The 15197-nt window shown below is 38.0% G+C and overlaps 1 protein-coding gene across 1 annotated transcript in view; it reads right to left on the bottom strand.

Annotated features, from left to right (window-relative positions):
• CRIM1 (cysteine rich transmembrane BMP regulator 1) overlaps positions 1–15197 on the bottom strand; it is a 248835-nt gene that overhangs the window by 81692 nt on the left and 151946 nt on the right. Inside the window, exons 6-7 of the mRNA XM_036752195.1 lie at positions 8321–8503; positions 4834–5031 (exon numbers count right to left, since the gene is read on the bottom strand). Coding sequence (XP_036608090.1) covers positions 4834–5031; positions 8321–8503 — 381 coding nt within the window. The remainder of the gene's footprint in view (positions 1–4833; positions 5032–8320; positions 8504–15197) is intronic.

Here is a 15197-nt window from a genome sequence, read left to right as displayed (position 1 = left end):
TAACTTTGTATGACTTAATCATGAGAGTACTTAGAGTCCATCTAAAGAACACTTATGTACTTGTGAATTGAGTGTGTTGTCAAGTAACAGTACAGAATTTTTTTAAGATCCTAAAAGAAAAAAAAAGTTCTCTTCAGTAATAGGCCAGGTATTACTAAAAGAATTCTGTGCTATCACTTAAAAGGAGTGTATAGTTAATTAAAATAAAGCACAGGTTGTTAATATACAGTATTGATGATGTATGAGTAAACACAGAAAGTACCTAAAACCAAAAGCATTTCCTCATCAAACTTCAGTGGGGTCTTCTCCTATGATTTTGGACCTTGATTAAGCCCTGAGTGATTCCATGTAATAGCATGTGTTAACAGTTGCTATGCAATTGTTCCCAGAGTATTTTGTCATGTGCATTAAATATAACTAGATATTATATTTGTTCTCTGCCCTCCTCCCTAAAGTGGACCACTCCCCGTACACTGAAATACTGCTTTTTCTTTTCCTTTCCTATATTGTGTCCTCTCTTTTGTTGCAGCTGAAGTCATTTGCACATCATAGTTAGACATACTGTGAATGATTTCAGTAATGATCTTTTCAAAGGCAGATTCTGTTTTCTTGAGTTTCATCAGCTCAGCACTATAATTAATTAGAGGCTAACATTAAACTTTAATGGATAAATTGCTATGTGGTTCATATGAAACCCACTATTCATCTGAATATAAGACAAGTGGTGAACAAACTCACATTATCCCTTAATTCTTTTTAATGTCAATCTTAAAGTCATAGAAAATGGGATCTTATGAGGACTCCCACCAAGAATTCTGCTAAATACAAGAGGCTCTAAAAGCCAATCCATCCTCTATTTGGGCTGCATGGTGATTTTGTTTTCTAATGCATAGGTCTGACCATGTCACCCTACTGCTCAATAAGCTTCAGTTATTTTCAGGATCAAATAGAAGCTCCTATGTTGCACATTCAAAGCTCTTCAACATCTAACCCCCACACACCTTTCCAATCTTCTCACATTTTCTCCCCTCCATGCACGCTAGGATACAGGTATGCTGGTCTACTAACAGTTTCTTGACATAAGTTTCCATCTCCATCTGTGTGCCTTCACACTGGATTACGCCACCCCCTTTCAACTTGGAATGTTCTGTACCATCCCTGCTGCCTCTTTAATTTCCCTAGCTTCCTTCGACACACAACTCAAGTCCTGCATTCTGCAGGGGGTCTCTCCTGGTCACCCTCAGCCATTAGAGCCTTTACTTTTCAGAATGTCTCCTATCTACTCTGCATATCTTAGACACACCTAGTCATGTACATGTTGTCTCCTTCATGAGAATATATACTCCTTAATGGAAGTGTCTGTTTTTGCCTTTCTTTGTCTCCCCAGCACTTAGCCCAATAGCTGGCAGATAGTAAGTGTTTAACATGGGAGGTCTGTTGACTGAGGAAGAAATGATTCTGAGTTACACTACACTGAAAATAGGGCCACCCTAGAAAGGTGCTCAGAATTGAGGCAGAAGAAGTAAATCTATGGCTGCCCAAACATTTTCTAAAATAAACTTTTCTCTTCTTATTAATAGAGGAGAAAATGTTCTAAATAAACAATTAGAATTGTGGGGGTATGGTTCCTATATGTGTTTTCTTCTCATATAAGAATGTAAGATCTTTGAAGTCAAGGACTATCTTTACTTTTGTTTTTATATCTTTAGTGCTTAGCCTACAGTTTGGCACACAGTAAGCACTTAATAAATGTTTTTTTTTCATTCATTCAACAATTTAAATGGAGACTGGCAGGAGAAAGAAGTTTGTTTTCTCACAGGCACTTGTTTCATGTCAGTTATTAAACTCTAACCTCCTTTCCAAGCCCTAATTTTTAATTCCTTCTCTGTTTATCCAGATGCATGAATGAGTGCAAGACATCAAACTCCAAAGCACTTTGCCCATTCTACTTCCCTTTCGGTGACAAAAGGAGTCTTCTTTCTGGCTGTATCCCTCTGCCTCTGACCTCTCTTAGAATCCAGGGCTAAGGAGGGATCTCTTTTGTAGCTATGTGTAAAGTAGTGGTTCCTAAATTATTCTGGTATTAAAATAAATTTCAGCAAAAAATGTTTCTATAAATCCATCACCATCATGATTATTGTCATCAGAGCTAACAAAGAGTACTTTAAAGTTTGAAAATCAGTTTTATATCTGATCTCTCTTTAGATCTCCATAACACCCCTATGAGACAGGTTCTAAAAGTATTATTAGCCCTTTTTTCAGGTGAGGTCACTGAAGCTAAGGAAGACCAATTGTCTTGGGATAAAAAAGCGGAGGAGGAGTCAGGGAAATTCTGGAGCAAAAAAGAGGAAATTAAGCCTGTTCTTATACTGAAAGATTATTTCCCATATGAGTATTTTTAATGTATGTTTAATGTTTTATTCACCATTTTAGAGCAGCGGTTCTTAACGTGGGGGTTTCCAGACCCTTGAGAGATAAATGGATCAATTTCAGAGAAGTCTGTGAACTTGGCTGTGAAAAAAATTGTATCTTTTATTTTCACTGACCTCTAACTGAGATTTCCTTCAATTACGAATATAGGCAACACACATTATTCTGAGACAAGGTCCATAGGCTTTACCAGACTGCCAATGGAGTCTAGTAAAAGGTTGAGCACAGTACATATTGTGAGTATAGTAAAAGATTAAGAGGGAAAATCTTGCTAGCACTGAAATTCCTTCACAGACCAGATATCTTGGAACACCAGGAATCCATGGGACATATTTGAGGAAATGCTACCTGAGAGGTTAAGTCAACTAGGTGACCTCTGGTTTGTAAGCCTAGGTTTGACTTCTCAGTTCCCTTTTCTCTCTAAAGCTATGATCTTAAGACATGGGGAGGACCAGAGACTTTCCGTAAGGCATATGCTATTGAAATGTAATGTAATTCTGAAATGATTTGTTAGCATCTTAATAAGCACAAAAATTTCTTAAGATACACCATCTTAAACATGGATTGATTTTTATCCTTTTAAAGTTCATTTTGCTTTACAGACAAACTCTCTCTTCAACCTATCAGCATGACTTCAAGAAATCTATGTATGTGTAAAATCTCACACTTAGAAAGGAAACTAGGTGTTGTCAGAACAAGAGTGTAAGATATCTTTTCCAAGGGGTGTCAGGGTTAAAGAGAGGAACAGAAGGACATGAGTCTTTTTACAACTGGAAATGATGTCCAATTGAGGCAAATTAAGCAATAACCCTCTTTCTTGGGCTCCAAGGTGGGAAGGGTGCCTCTGTGGGCTTTGAAATTCCTTCTCAAAGCTGGCAAAAGTACATCTCCCCTCCTATGATCTCAAATGTGATGCATGGAACACAGTTATAGTTATGAATTATTATTTTATCTCTTTTCATTCTCCTCCCTGATATGCTTCTGACTCTTCCAGACTTCACCATCAAGACTCAACTGCCTTCTAACCCTGCATCTTCCCTTGGTACTGGGGGCCTTCTCGCCCCGGAACATTTTTCTGCTATGCTGGCCCCTTTCTCATCAATGAGTTCCTTTCGAGTCCTCTATTTGGAAAAGGGCCCAGGCTAGCCATGCTTTATTCTCTTCTCTGCTGTGTTTCTCATTCAAGTCCCATTTATGTCTTGTCTTCCTCATGGGTATGTGAGCTCCTTCAGGGAAAGGATTATTTTTCTTTTTTGCCTCTATTTGGATCCCTAGCACTTAGCACAGTCTCTAACATATATTAAGCATTTCAAAAATACTTGTTGCTTTGTAAGGAACACAGTTACAGGTGACATAAAGACCATATTTCTTTATCTTTCTGCCTTGCTTTTGGGTGTGAATTAGACTTAAATTGATTTGAAGCCCAAAATTTACTTATTTACATCATGAAATCCCAAGGTAAGCAGGTTAACAAGAGCACAATAAAGACCAAACTGTTTTAAGGGCTTATTTAATATCATTTGTAGCATTGTTTAAGTTGATTTATTTTGACTGTCTAAATGAGGCCAATTTACAACCAGCAAAAGCATGAAATGAAATGTCATGCAGGAAGAAAATAAAACCATATACAAAAACCCAGGGGCAGAAGTGTAAAGGCCTCTTATCTAGGATTGCCAGGTGAAGACCTTTCCCTCCCATCCCCTCTCCTCTTCCTGTTTCATCCCAGAACCCATCCAGGAATCCTGAATGCTCACATAGCTTGGTTGAGATAGGAGCCACTACTTCAGTATTTTTCCCAGAGAAAACACTACACAATTTCCTAAAGGCAATGAAATTATTCTCTCCTTGGATTTGGTTCTGGACCCAAGAAATTGTCCATTTATAGCAGGGAGGGATGGCTCCTGTCCTCCTATCCTGTTGATAATAGGGGTCACTAAGTCCTGGTAAATTGATTATCTCCAAATTTGGAATATCACCAGGCCTTACCATATCCTAAGGTCCTCTAGGCCTCACCCCTTTGCCCTGCCCCATTCACCCTGCAAACTCCCAAAACTGGTACTACCATCTGACCTGCTGAGCTAGCCCAAAGACACCTGAGACTTGACAAGTTTCTACTGGAGTAGTACCCTTAGGATTTCTAGGACTTTTCATCCATTCTGTAGCTATACTTTCTTTCATGTGATGCCGTGCCCAACTGGAACATGAGCTCCTTGACAGCATTTTATTAGTTGTATCCCCAGGACTTAGCACATAGTTCTTGGCAAAAAATAAGTACTTAATAAACGCTTTTTTATCCATCAATGCATCCATACATCCACCCACCCATACATCCATACATCCACCCATCCACCCATCCATCCATCCATGCCTTTAGATAGAAACTGCATAGAATCCACACTTTACCTTCACACACTGGGCAACATTCTCCAGGCACTTTAACGGGGTTCATGCAGCTTTGTCCACAGGCCGTTGCAACACAATGTGGTTCTCCATTAATACACTGGCAGAATGTGCAGTCATCTTCTCTCCAGCGGTCTCCATGTGCTCGGATCTGACCACTAGCAAAGCAGCCAGCAGGATTGTTAAAGGGATACACTGGATCTAAATCGAAGCATGAGTTCTGAGTGAGATCAAGGGTAATTCTAAATATAGTTTGTTTGTACCTAGAGATAGCTTTTTTTAGGCAGCAAAATCTAGTCAATTAGAGTGCTTTTACAAATGTGCTGAGCAGGAGTTCAAAGTTGTATGAGTCTCTTAATGGTTCCTGTGTAGGCAGCCATTGTGACAAATTCATGTCCCCTCATTGTGACATAGTATTAAGAGTAAGAGATCTATGGCACAAAAAACAATGCAGCAAGGTTCTATTAAAATTTTGGAAAACACTGGTGGTTGAACTGTGGATTGGCAAACAGAATCAGGGATCCATTTTTAATTTGTCAATGATCTTTGAATTGTCAGTTTAGCTCTTTGTTCTGCCTCAATTTTACCATCTGTAAAATGGAAATAATAATATATTTCCCCAACTACCTTACAGATGTATTATTACTTCTAGGACTAATAAGAAATGTATCTCTCTGATGCTTTTAAGTATATTAGGAAAGGTGCAAGATAACAAGAAGAGACACAATGGTCTCTTCCTATGGTGTAGTTTATTATGCTTCATGCTCAGACATACCATGGGTATGTGCCCTGCAGGAAAGGCTGTGAGCCTCAGCTATTTTTCTCCCCTTCAGCCGGGCAGCCAAGCAGCAGCCAAGGTTGGGGGACAGAAGTAGCCAAGGACAGTAACTGTAAAAAAAAAAAGCTTTCTGAAGTTATTTGATGAGAACATTAACACTGCATGCAAAATCTCCAAGTACTCTCATCATGAGAGTTCCTGGATCAAGAAGGTAAGATTTTATTTTCCCCTCCTCAGAGAAACTTAAAAACTTGATTCAACCCAGCTTCAATCAATTACTTGTATGCTGGGGAAAGGAGTTCTGACAGTGGAGAGAGAGATGTGCTACTATGCTGATGAGATCAATACAAGTTGTAAGGATGTAAAGCTAACAGAGATTTGCTATTTTTAAAAAAAAAGTAATCTTCACAGAAGAAGGGAGTCAACCCTGAGATGACTTAGGCTTCCTAGATCTCCTTTTAAAAATATTGCATGACACTTCATAAGCATTCAGAGACTAGTCTTGAATTTCAGGAAGTGAAACAAAACAGGATCTGAGCCCAGACAATTCATTTGGATTGTTATGCAGGAATTCCTATCTATGTTTTGACACGATCAACCTGTTCATAGTTTTACAGATTGTTGTGGAATGAGGGCAGTTTTTAAAAAAAGGAAATAAATCGGGAAGTTAAAATTCTGATTGGATGTTTCTATCCCCAGGGACTTGTTTGAACTGAATGATCTTCCTCCTATATTGGACAAAACAATTTTTAACAAGGCAAGACAGAGACATTTGTTGTTGTTCAGTCATGTCCGATTCTTCATGACCCCATTATGGAGTTTTCTTGGCAAAGATACTGGAATGGTTTGCCATTTCCTCTTTTAGGGGATTAAGGCAAACTGAGATTAAGTGACTTGCCCAGGGTCACACAGCTGGTGAGTATCTGAGGCTGGATTTGAACTCAGATCTTCCTGACTCCAGGCCTAACTATCTATTGAGCCACCAAGGCTGCCTCCAAGATAGAGACCTTTACCTGTTGTGAACTGTATTTTTTCTAAGGGTATGAATTTAACTTTCAAAGAACAAGGGAACAACTTTTAATTTGTGACTTTTCACTGTTTTCAGCATTAAATTCTTCATGCTATGGTTTTAAAAAAAAATACAAAAAGGTGCTGAGTAAGCAGCACAGTGTAGTGGAGCAAGAACTGGCCATGGAGTTAGAAAGACCTACAGTCGAGTACTGGCTCTGGCACATACTGGCTGGAACCCCAGCTAAGTCACTTCACTTCCCAGGGTGCCAAACTCTGCAATGGAAGAAGGTTCCTCACTAGGGGTACCCTACATTCATGAAATCACAGGTATGGAGAATGATTTTATATTGAGATACATCTTTATTTTGTATCGCCATTTACACACACATACACACAAACAATACACATACACATTTACACACACATCGCATACACGTTATATATAGATATCTATATCTGATCAGAAGAGGTGGGAATAATGATGTCTCACACACACAGACACACAACAGATACTGGATACAGAGGATCAAATATATATGTATCTATGTATATGTGTATTTTGTAGGGCATGTCCTCTCACTGCAGGAGCTAAGATGAGAAAGGTACAGAACAGTGGGTGTTTTGGCTCCAGGTTTGGGGTTCCTATCATATCAGGGTTGTAATATTCTTCCTCTTTGGGGAAAGAGAGCACAAGGTAGTACAGAGAAAGAGCACAGGGTACTTTGCTTCCAGTCCTGGATCTGCCACTCACTGGTTTTCTTTAAAACTGAACTTTTTTTAAGGGGGATTGATTTTCAAGTATGTTTCTGCTCTAAAATTCTGTCTATGAATTTCAGTGTCAGGTGGTATGGGTGAGAGAAGAATGGAAATGAGCTCAGGCCCAAATTTGCCGCTCTGCTCCTGATTCTGCCCTCTGGAGCAAAACTGATTTCATAGGGTTGTGCTACCATGATGGCTCTCTTAGTAATGTTGCTGTTGTAGTTTCAGTCCTGTCCGACTCTTCGTGACCTCATTTGAGATTTTCTTGGCAGAGACACTGGAGTGCTTTAGCTATTTCCTTCTTCAGATCATTTTACAGATGAAGAAATTGAGGCTAACAGAGTTAAGCGATTTGCCCAGGGTCACAAAGATACAGTTTTCCTGATTCCAGGCCTGGTAGTCTATGCACCATGCCACCTAGCTGCCTCTCTTAGTAATACTGCCCACCCCCCCCACCTGCAATGGGATGTACATAGCAAGGTTATAAAGAGATAAGAGATGGAAAAACAGAACAAAATATGAAAGAAAAGTGGGTCCTGGAAGTAGGTGGCAGAGTGGATAAAGTGTTGGGCCGAGAGTCAGGAGGACCTGAGTTCAATTCCAGATTTAGATACTAGTTGTGTTACCCTAGGCAAATCACTTAACTATTTCTTCATCTGTAAAATGGGGATAATAGCGCCTAAGTCCCAGGATTGCTGTGAGGATAAAATGAGATGATATTTGTAAAGTGCTTAGCACAGTGCCTAGCCCATAATAGGTACTTAGTAAATGCATGTCACCTTCCTCCTTTCCTTCCATATTTTCATGGATCTGGATGAGGGTCAGGTGAGCATTACAATCATGGGATTCTTGGCTACGTTTCTGAATCATTAAAAATGCTTCACCTTTCTGTACTTAACTGAGCAGATTTTATTAGTCCTAAATTATTATTAGAGAAATTACCTTCACAAACAGGACAGCATTCTCCTTCTGGCTCATAGTATCTATCACAGTTCAGCTCACCACATTGAGCAGAGAAACAAATAGAAACACCTCCCTGGCATCTGCAGAATTGACAATTGTCCATTCGAAACATGTCTCCATCGTAGTACTCCACACTGTTAAAAACGCAAGCTGGTTTCGTTTCTAGGAGTTTAAAAAAAAAAGGTCCATTCAAAGGGAACTTGGCATAAGATATTTTCAAATAGCTTTTTGATTTCTGTTTGGGAGTACTTTGATAAAAAATTAATATAACCAAGGAAGTATTCTTTATTAAATTTAAAAAAATCAAAGTGGATCAATAATCTTTTCCTCACTAGATTCTAAAACTTCCTTTAATGAAGTTTTCAATGATTTTTCTTAACCAAGTGAAGGGTCCTTTTACTCTGAATTCATCCTACCTGACATGCCTCACCAAAAAAACACCTTCTCTCTTAATTTCTTCTTTTATCCAAACAGAAATTATTTTGCCCTAATTTTTCTTGTGAGTCTAATCTTTCCATCTTCATATCCTTCTCTCCCACAGTATTCTCTCCTTAGCTCTCTCTTTTAAAAAAACAGAATAAAAGGATTATAAAATCTTAGAGTTGGCAAGGACCTCAGAGGTTATCTAGTTCATCTTGTGCCTAAATACCCCCACTCTCCAGCATGACATCCCTACAAATAGTCATCCAGCTTTCACATGAAGACATCCAAACGATGGGGATCTCAGTGCATCCTATTCCACTTAAGGACAACACTAACTGTGAGGAAGTTTTTCCTTACATGAAACTGAAAATGTCTCTGATCTCTAGCTTCCTCCCACAAATTCGCATTCTGCCTTCTGCGGCCAAGCAAAACAAGCTTGATCCTTCTTCCACATAACAGCCCTTCCAGTACTTGAAGACAGTTATCCCTATTCATATGAAGTCTTCCCCTTTCCAGGTTAAACAGCTTTAGTCCCTTGTACCAGTCTTCTCACAGCGTGGTTCTGAGTGCCCTCATCACTGGATTTGCCCTTCTCTGGACATGGTCCGGATTGTCTCAGTTCCTGTCTCTAACACATCAATGCTCAGAATTGAACACAACAGAAATGAACTCTGCTAGTAGTATCTGTACATTTAGAACTGGAATCTCAGTATAAGTTTATTTCTCTAATCCTAGAGCTCTTCCTTAGATTCTATTTAAACGAATTACTTCAAATGATGAAGTCAGCAAGGTCATCTTATTAATGTCCTTTGTTCAATAATATGGCCTTGGGAAGTCTCTGCATTATGCTCTACAACCATTTCAGTTCCTCTTCCAAAGGCCCACAGGATCTCCAATTGCTACAAACAGCATTTAAAAACGATTTTACATTTACAGAACAACTAGACTTTCAAAGTGTTTTCTCATCTACAATCATTTCTGAGATAAAGTTGAAGGAAACACCTTCCCTTTAAAAGGTTATTCATTTGTTCTTATTTCCTAATGCCTTATTAGAAAGGAAAAACAAAGCTGAAGGTGGCAGTGCTTTGGGAAGGCCTGAAGCAGGACACAGAACAAATGCATTCTTTTGGCTTGCTGGTCACTTGTCAATTTGTTGGGCTCTACTTTGTTAAAGACTAAAGATTTTGGTCAAGATATTTTACAGGTGATTTGTTTTGTATGGTGATTTAATTGTTTTTTGTTGATGATTACTAATTATATAATAAAATTTTTCTCTTTTTAAATCAATTTCTTACATCTAAAAATTCTTCTCTTTTTTTAGTGATGAAATGACCAGCTAGGCTACATGTCCCTAGAGATAGAAACCATTGTGTTTTCATAATTTGAATATCTGAATTTTTTGCAAGAAAAACAAAATGTTATTCCTAACAAAATACTGGATTAAACTGTGTTCAAATTGCAGAAAAAATTTCAGAATGCAATTTTAAAGCTATCATTTCAGTTATATAAACCAAGCAACACCAACCACTTAAGACTTTGATCAAATTGAGCTGTCATACAGGTGAGCAACAATAATCTTGATGAATCATCTAAAAGGTAGGGGAAGAATCTTGGTTATTAGTAAAGCAGTTCCAGGCATATTAGGTATTATAATAGAATGTACATAAGCTTAAGTGGTAGAATGTAACAGAAGATACAGTTCTTTCTGGCTAGAGTATAGGTAACAAAAGGAAAGAATTAGCAGAGATGTAGTTGAGAGAGAATGTCAAACAACATAGGTCTAAAAAATACACACCCACAAAAAAATCCTTTATGTGAAAAATTACAGTAAATTATGAAATATGCATTAGATGGCAGACTGTATTTAAGGCTACTGTTCTAGGACAGGACATAATAAAAAGATTAACATGAGTCTTTGAGAAGCAATTATTAATTACTTCATTGATCACTGTGGTTGAAGAGGCAAGCTCTCAGCATAGTTCTATGACTATAGTTAGGTCCAAGAGGAAGGTCTAAATGGACCAGTACAATAGAGGTGTTAAAAGGAAGCTGTGAATGACAAGATTTGTACCCAATAATGCATTGTACTGTAAAAGTGTCTTCTCAGTAATTTAGCATGTGTTTTCTGCCTCTTAACTAGACTGTACATTCCTTAAGAGCTATAACTTGTGTGTTTTATTACTTTTGTATTTCACAGCTCCTAGGTGCAAGGCTTTATACAAAGGACTTAAACACTGCTAACTGACAAAGTATACAGATCGATGGATGGTGAGTAGGATGGATAGTAAAGAACTTTAGTTCAATTTAACTCTACTCAATTAAAAAGATATTTGTTAAATGTCTACTAAATTCAAGGCACTTTGCTAGGTATTAGGAACTTCAAACCACAGGTTTAAAAGCCTGTGGTATTAATGACTATACCACAATTATTTGGTTCTAGAAATATCTATGAAATAGAAGTTCATACGATATTATGATATATGGAAACAGAGGAGGAAAATGGTCCCTTTTGTGCTCTTCTTCAATTTCTCAGTGGGATAAGACTGCTGAAATTGCTTCTGGCTTTGGTTTCACTGGGTGTGAGCTGCAAACCTATTAGTAAATGAATGGTCATCCAAAAAAAATCCACGTGTGAATAGGAAAATTTCATTACTCTGAATTTTAACAATTCCCTTAAAAGTCTTTGGCTTGTGAACATCAGGCACATAATCATTATGGGTAACAAGGAAAGCAACAACACTGCAACAGTCTAAAGGTACATATCATATGTACATTAAGGTACAAAGGGACAGAAGAAGACAGAAAGGAAATTAACCGGACAGTGTACCGGTAGGCATTCAAGTAAATACTTATCAAATTTAGTATTTGTTTGAAAGCACCAGAATCCCCATAGCACAAGAAATTAGTCTGCTGACCCTAGGAGCATCGCTAAATGTTGATTTATGAATAATATTATGCACATAGTGGACTCTTGAGAGATGTTTGGTTCTTAAATGATGATGAAGAATTTTGACAGTGTAGTTTGCATTAACAGGGATCAAATGAGAACAAAGAATTCCCAGCAGGTTGACTGGTACTGTGTACTAAAAAGGTACTGGGGGAAATGTAAAAGGCAGTTGTATGAAGAATATTTTCACACACCAGCACAGTAAGTGCCCTTTTAAGGAAGGTGGTGAATCTACAGCATTATACTCTTCTAGCTTCATCCATAATTGAATGTCTAACAAACGAGAACAACAAGGCACAGGGATAAATGAAATGAGTTGAGCATCTTCCCATTAAGGATGGATTCCTGCAGTACTGTACCAAGAAGCTATCCCCAGACTTGTTCCATAAAGCAATACAACTTGCCTTCATGGCCCCTCTTCTCTTTCTGCTCCTCATCTTCATAAAGAAGGAAAGAGTCCCCATAATAATATATATGCATATAATTATATATAATCATATTTATATACAATTTTATAAAACAAATGTGAATCTATACAATTTATATGTATCTATATGGTCTATATGACTATAAAGCCTATATATGGGATGGCTCCTCCCAGAACTACCCAAGCCAGCCATGTCTTTATTTCTCAGCAGGATATACTCCAGATTCTCTGCCATGCCTCAGAAACCTCTACATTCTGGATGATCACTTCAGCCCTGGAATTCACACCTTGGGAGCACCCTCCACCCCTGCAGCCTCTCTCTCTCTGTTAGGATGACCCCTCCTGGAACCTCCATTTAAAGGACCAGGCCAGCCATGTCTTCATTTCTCATCAGGCTACTTGATACATCCAGGGTCCAGTACCTTCATCTCCTCCCATACCCCTTCAGCTCCCTTTTATGTGTTGTGTTTCCTTGTTGGAGGGCAAGAGCTGTCATTCTTTCTGCTTTGTATATATGTATTCCCAGCACTTAGCACCGTGCCTGGCACACAGTAAACAATAAATACTATTGTCTGACTTGTTGATACGCATATATATGTAGTTTCTTTTTTTCTTTCTGATTCTTCCATACCTTGCCCCCACTTCAGAACAACCTATGAAACAATAAGATTCTTGGTAATCTACCTTTTCTTAAGTCTTCCAAGTAGGATAATGATAGAGCACTAACAGCAGTTCACATAGCACTTTCAGGTTTGCAAAGTATTATTTCATTTGAGTCTCTCAATGACAATATAAGGTTGAAAACCATCAAGATACTTACTACCACATACACTATCTGTGATGACTAACTTTGATAGACTTGGCTCTTCTCAGCAATACAAGGTTCAAAGGCAGCTCCAAAAGACTCATGATAGAAAAAGCTATTCACATCCAGAGAAAGAATTATGAAATCTGAATGCAGATTGAGGCAAACTATTCGCTCTCTTTTTTTCCCCTTCTTTTTTGGTTTTGTTTCTTCTTTCTCATGATTCATTCCATTGGTTATAATTCTTTTTTACAATTTGACTATTGTGAAAATAAGTTTAATGTAAAGGTATATGTAGAACCTTTATTGGATTACATGCCATCTTGGGGGGAAGGAGAGAAAATTTGGAACTCAAATACTTGTGGAACTGAGTGTTGTAAACTACAAATAAAAAATAAATTAAAAAAGAAGTGTCTATTAGAACCCCCAGTTTCTCTGAAAACACAGCTCTGGTGCTACTCACCTTATTAAAAAAAAGATACTTACTACCAGGGTAATGGCAAAAAAGAGAAAGGCAGCAGCACTGGAACTTGCAACTAACAGTCATACTAAGTCCTATTATTACAGTCAAAAGTTTATGTGATAACAAAAGCCTGAGAAAATAGGTATGATCAGAAGTTCAAGGTTATGGCTACAGATGCTACACTAGTAAAGTAGAACAAAATCCTGAAAACCTTAATGAGAAAATATAAGCTTCTAGAGGAAAGAAAGAAAATGAGGGAAAGCCATTCCTTCTAAATTAGTAGGAGCATGAATAAACTTTGTTGCTACAGGTGATGCGTTAAGGAATGGGATTTTAGCATTCAAAGGCATGACTCAATACTAGCAGACTATATTATGTAAGTCTTTTCTGGAGGAAAACAGGAAAAGTTGGGGGGCAAGGAAAGGATGGGGAGACTTTGTGACTCAGAAGAGAACATTCATCTAACAAAAATCTAACTTGAGGAGTGCAGTAGAATGGAAACTCCATGAGGGCAGGGGCATTTTTTTCCTTTGTCTTTGCATCCCCAGCACCTGGTAAAGGTGCTTAATACACAGCAGGTGCTTAATAAATGCCTGCTGAATGGAATTAAATGGAGCTAAGTATTTATTTATGAAAAATGCCATGAACTGCTTATTATAATCTGGCTGTTTTCAAGACCATCAAAAAGAAAGTAATGAATGAAGAGTTGTGTCATTTATGCACCAGGGTCCAACCTTTCTCCCCACCCCCTTTCAGCTTTATCCTACTACCTAACGGTAATGACAAGTCCTTTAGGGAAGGTGCAATGCCTCATACTTCTCTAAATCTTCTACAGCAGAGGTATCAAACATGGGGCACCTTCCTGAGTACCATGGAAGATGGTTAAAATGTAATTGGAAAATATTTAACAAAATAAAGATACAATAGAACACAGTAGAAAATGCTAATATGTGTTTTCTAAGTCAACATGTGGCCCACAACGATTTTTATGTACAGCTTAGTGGCCTCTGTTTCTATTTCAGTTTGATACCATTGTTTAAGTGACTAGTAGAGAAGCACACAAGGGACTGAATACCTACATTTTAAACACACCTATGTAGTCACCAGCTAAAGGATAGCCATACTCTTGTGGCCAATATTGAAAAAAAAATTTCTTTTACAATAACTCATACATTTGTCCCAATTCTTTCCCATCTCTCTTGTATGAAAAGATATAATTGGTTTAAATATTAACAGATAATGCTGCCTAGAATTAATCTATATTTGGCATTACTAGTTTATCTCTCTGATGAGGTGTGTTGTAGTTTTTGCCTCCTCACATCTAAGGAGAGTCAAATCAAGTCAAGACTTTTATTACGCACTTAATATGTATGAGGCATTATGAAGCACGGCATAATGGAGAGAGGGGTGCCCAGAAGTCAAGAAGATCTGGGTTCAAATCCAACCTCTTACACATACTAGCTATGTAGCCTTGGGGCAAATCACTTAACCTCTGAGTCAAAAGTAACTCTCAAAGAATGTAATTTTTAGATGAGTTGTTGATTTGCATCTGTAGAAGGGAGTTTCCAAACCAAAATTTTCTCATGCTGATGAAATCACAAACAAAAGTCCCTAAATCCAATAAATATCATATTTCCCAACCCTGGATCTTGACTCTCATACAACAGGCACCATTTTTTTCATAAAACATGAGAAAAATGGATGGTCTACTTTTGAAGAAATCTTGCATGATAAGGCAGTGTAGTGTAGGAGACAGTACTGAATTTAGAATTATGAGGGCCTGGATTCAAT

The sequence above is a fragment of the Trichosurus vulpecula genome, chromosome 3 (assembly GCF_011100635.1).
Source record: "Trichosurus vulpecula isolate mTriVul1 chromosome 3, mTriVul1.pri, whole genome shotgun sequence".
NCBI lineage: Eukaryota > Metazoa > Chordata > Mammalia > Diprotodontia > Phalangeridae > Trichosurus > Trichosurus vulpecula.
Note: the sequence above shows the minus strand (reverse complement) of the source record. Positions and strands in the feature narration are given on the sequence as shown.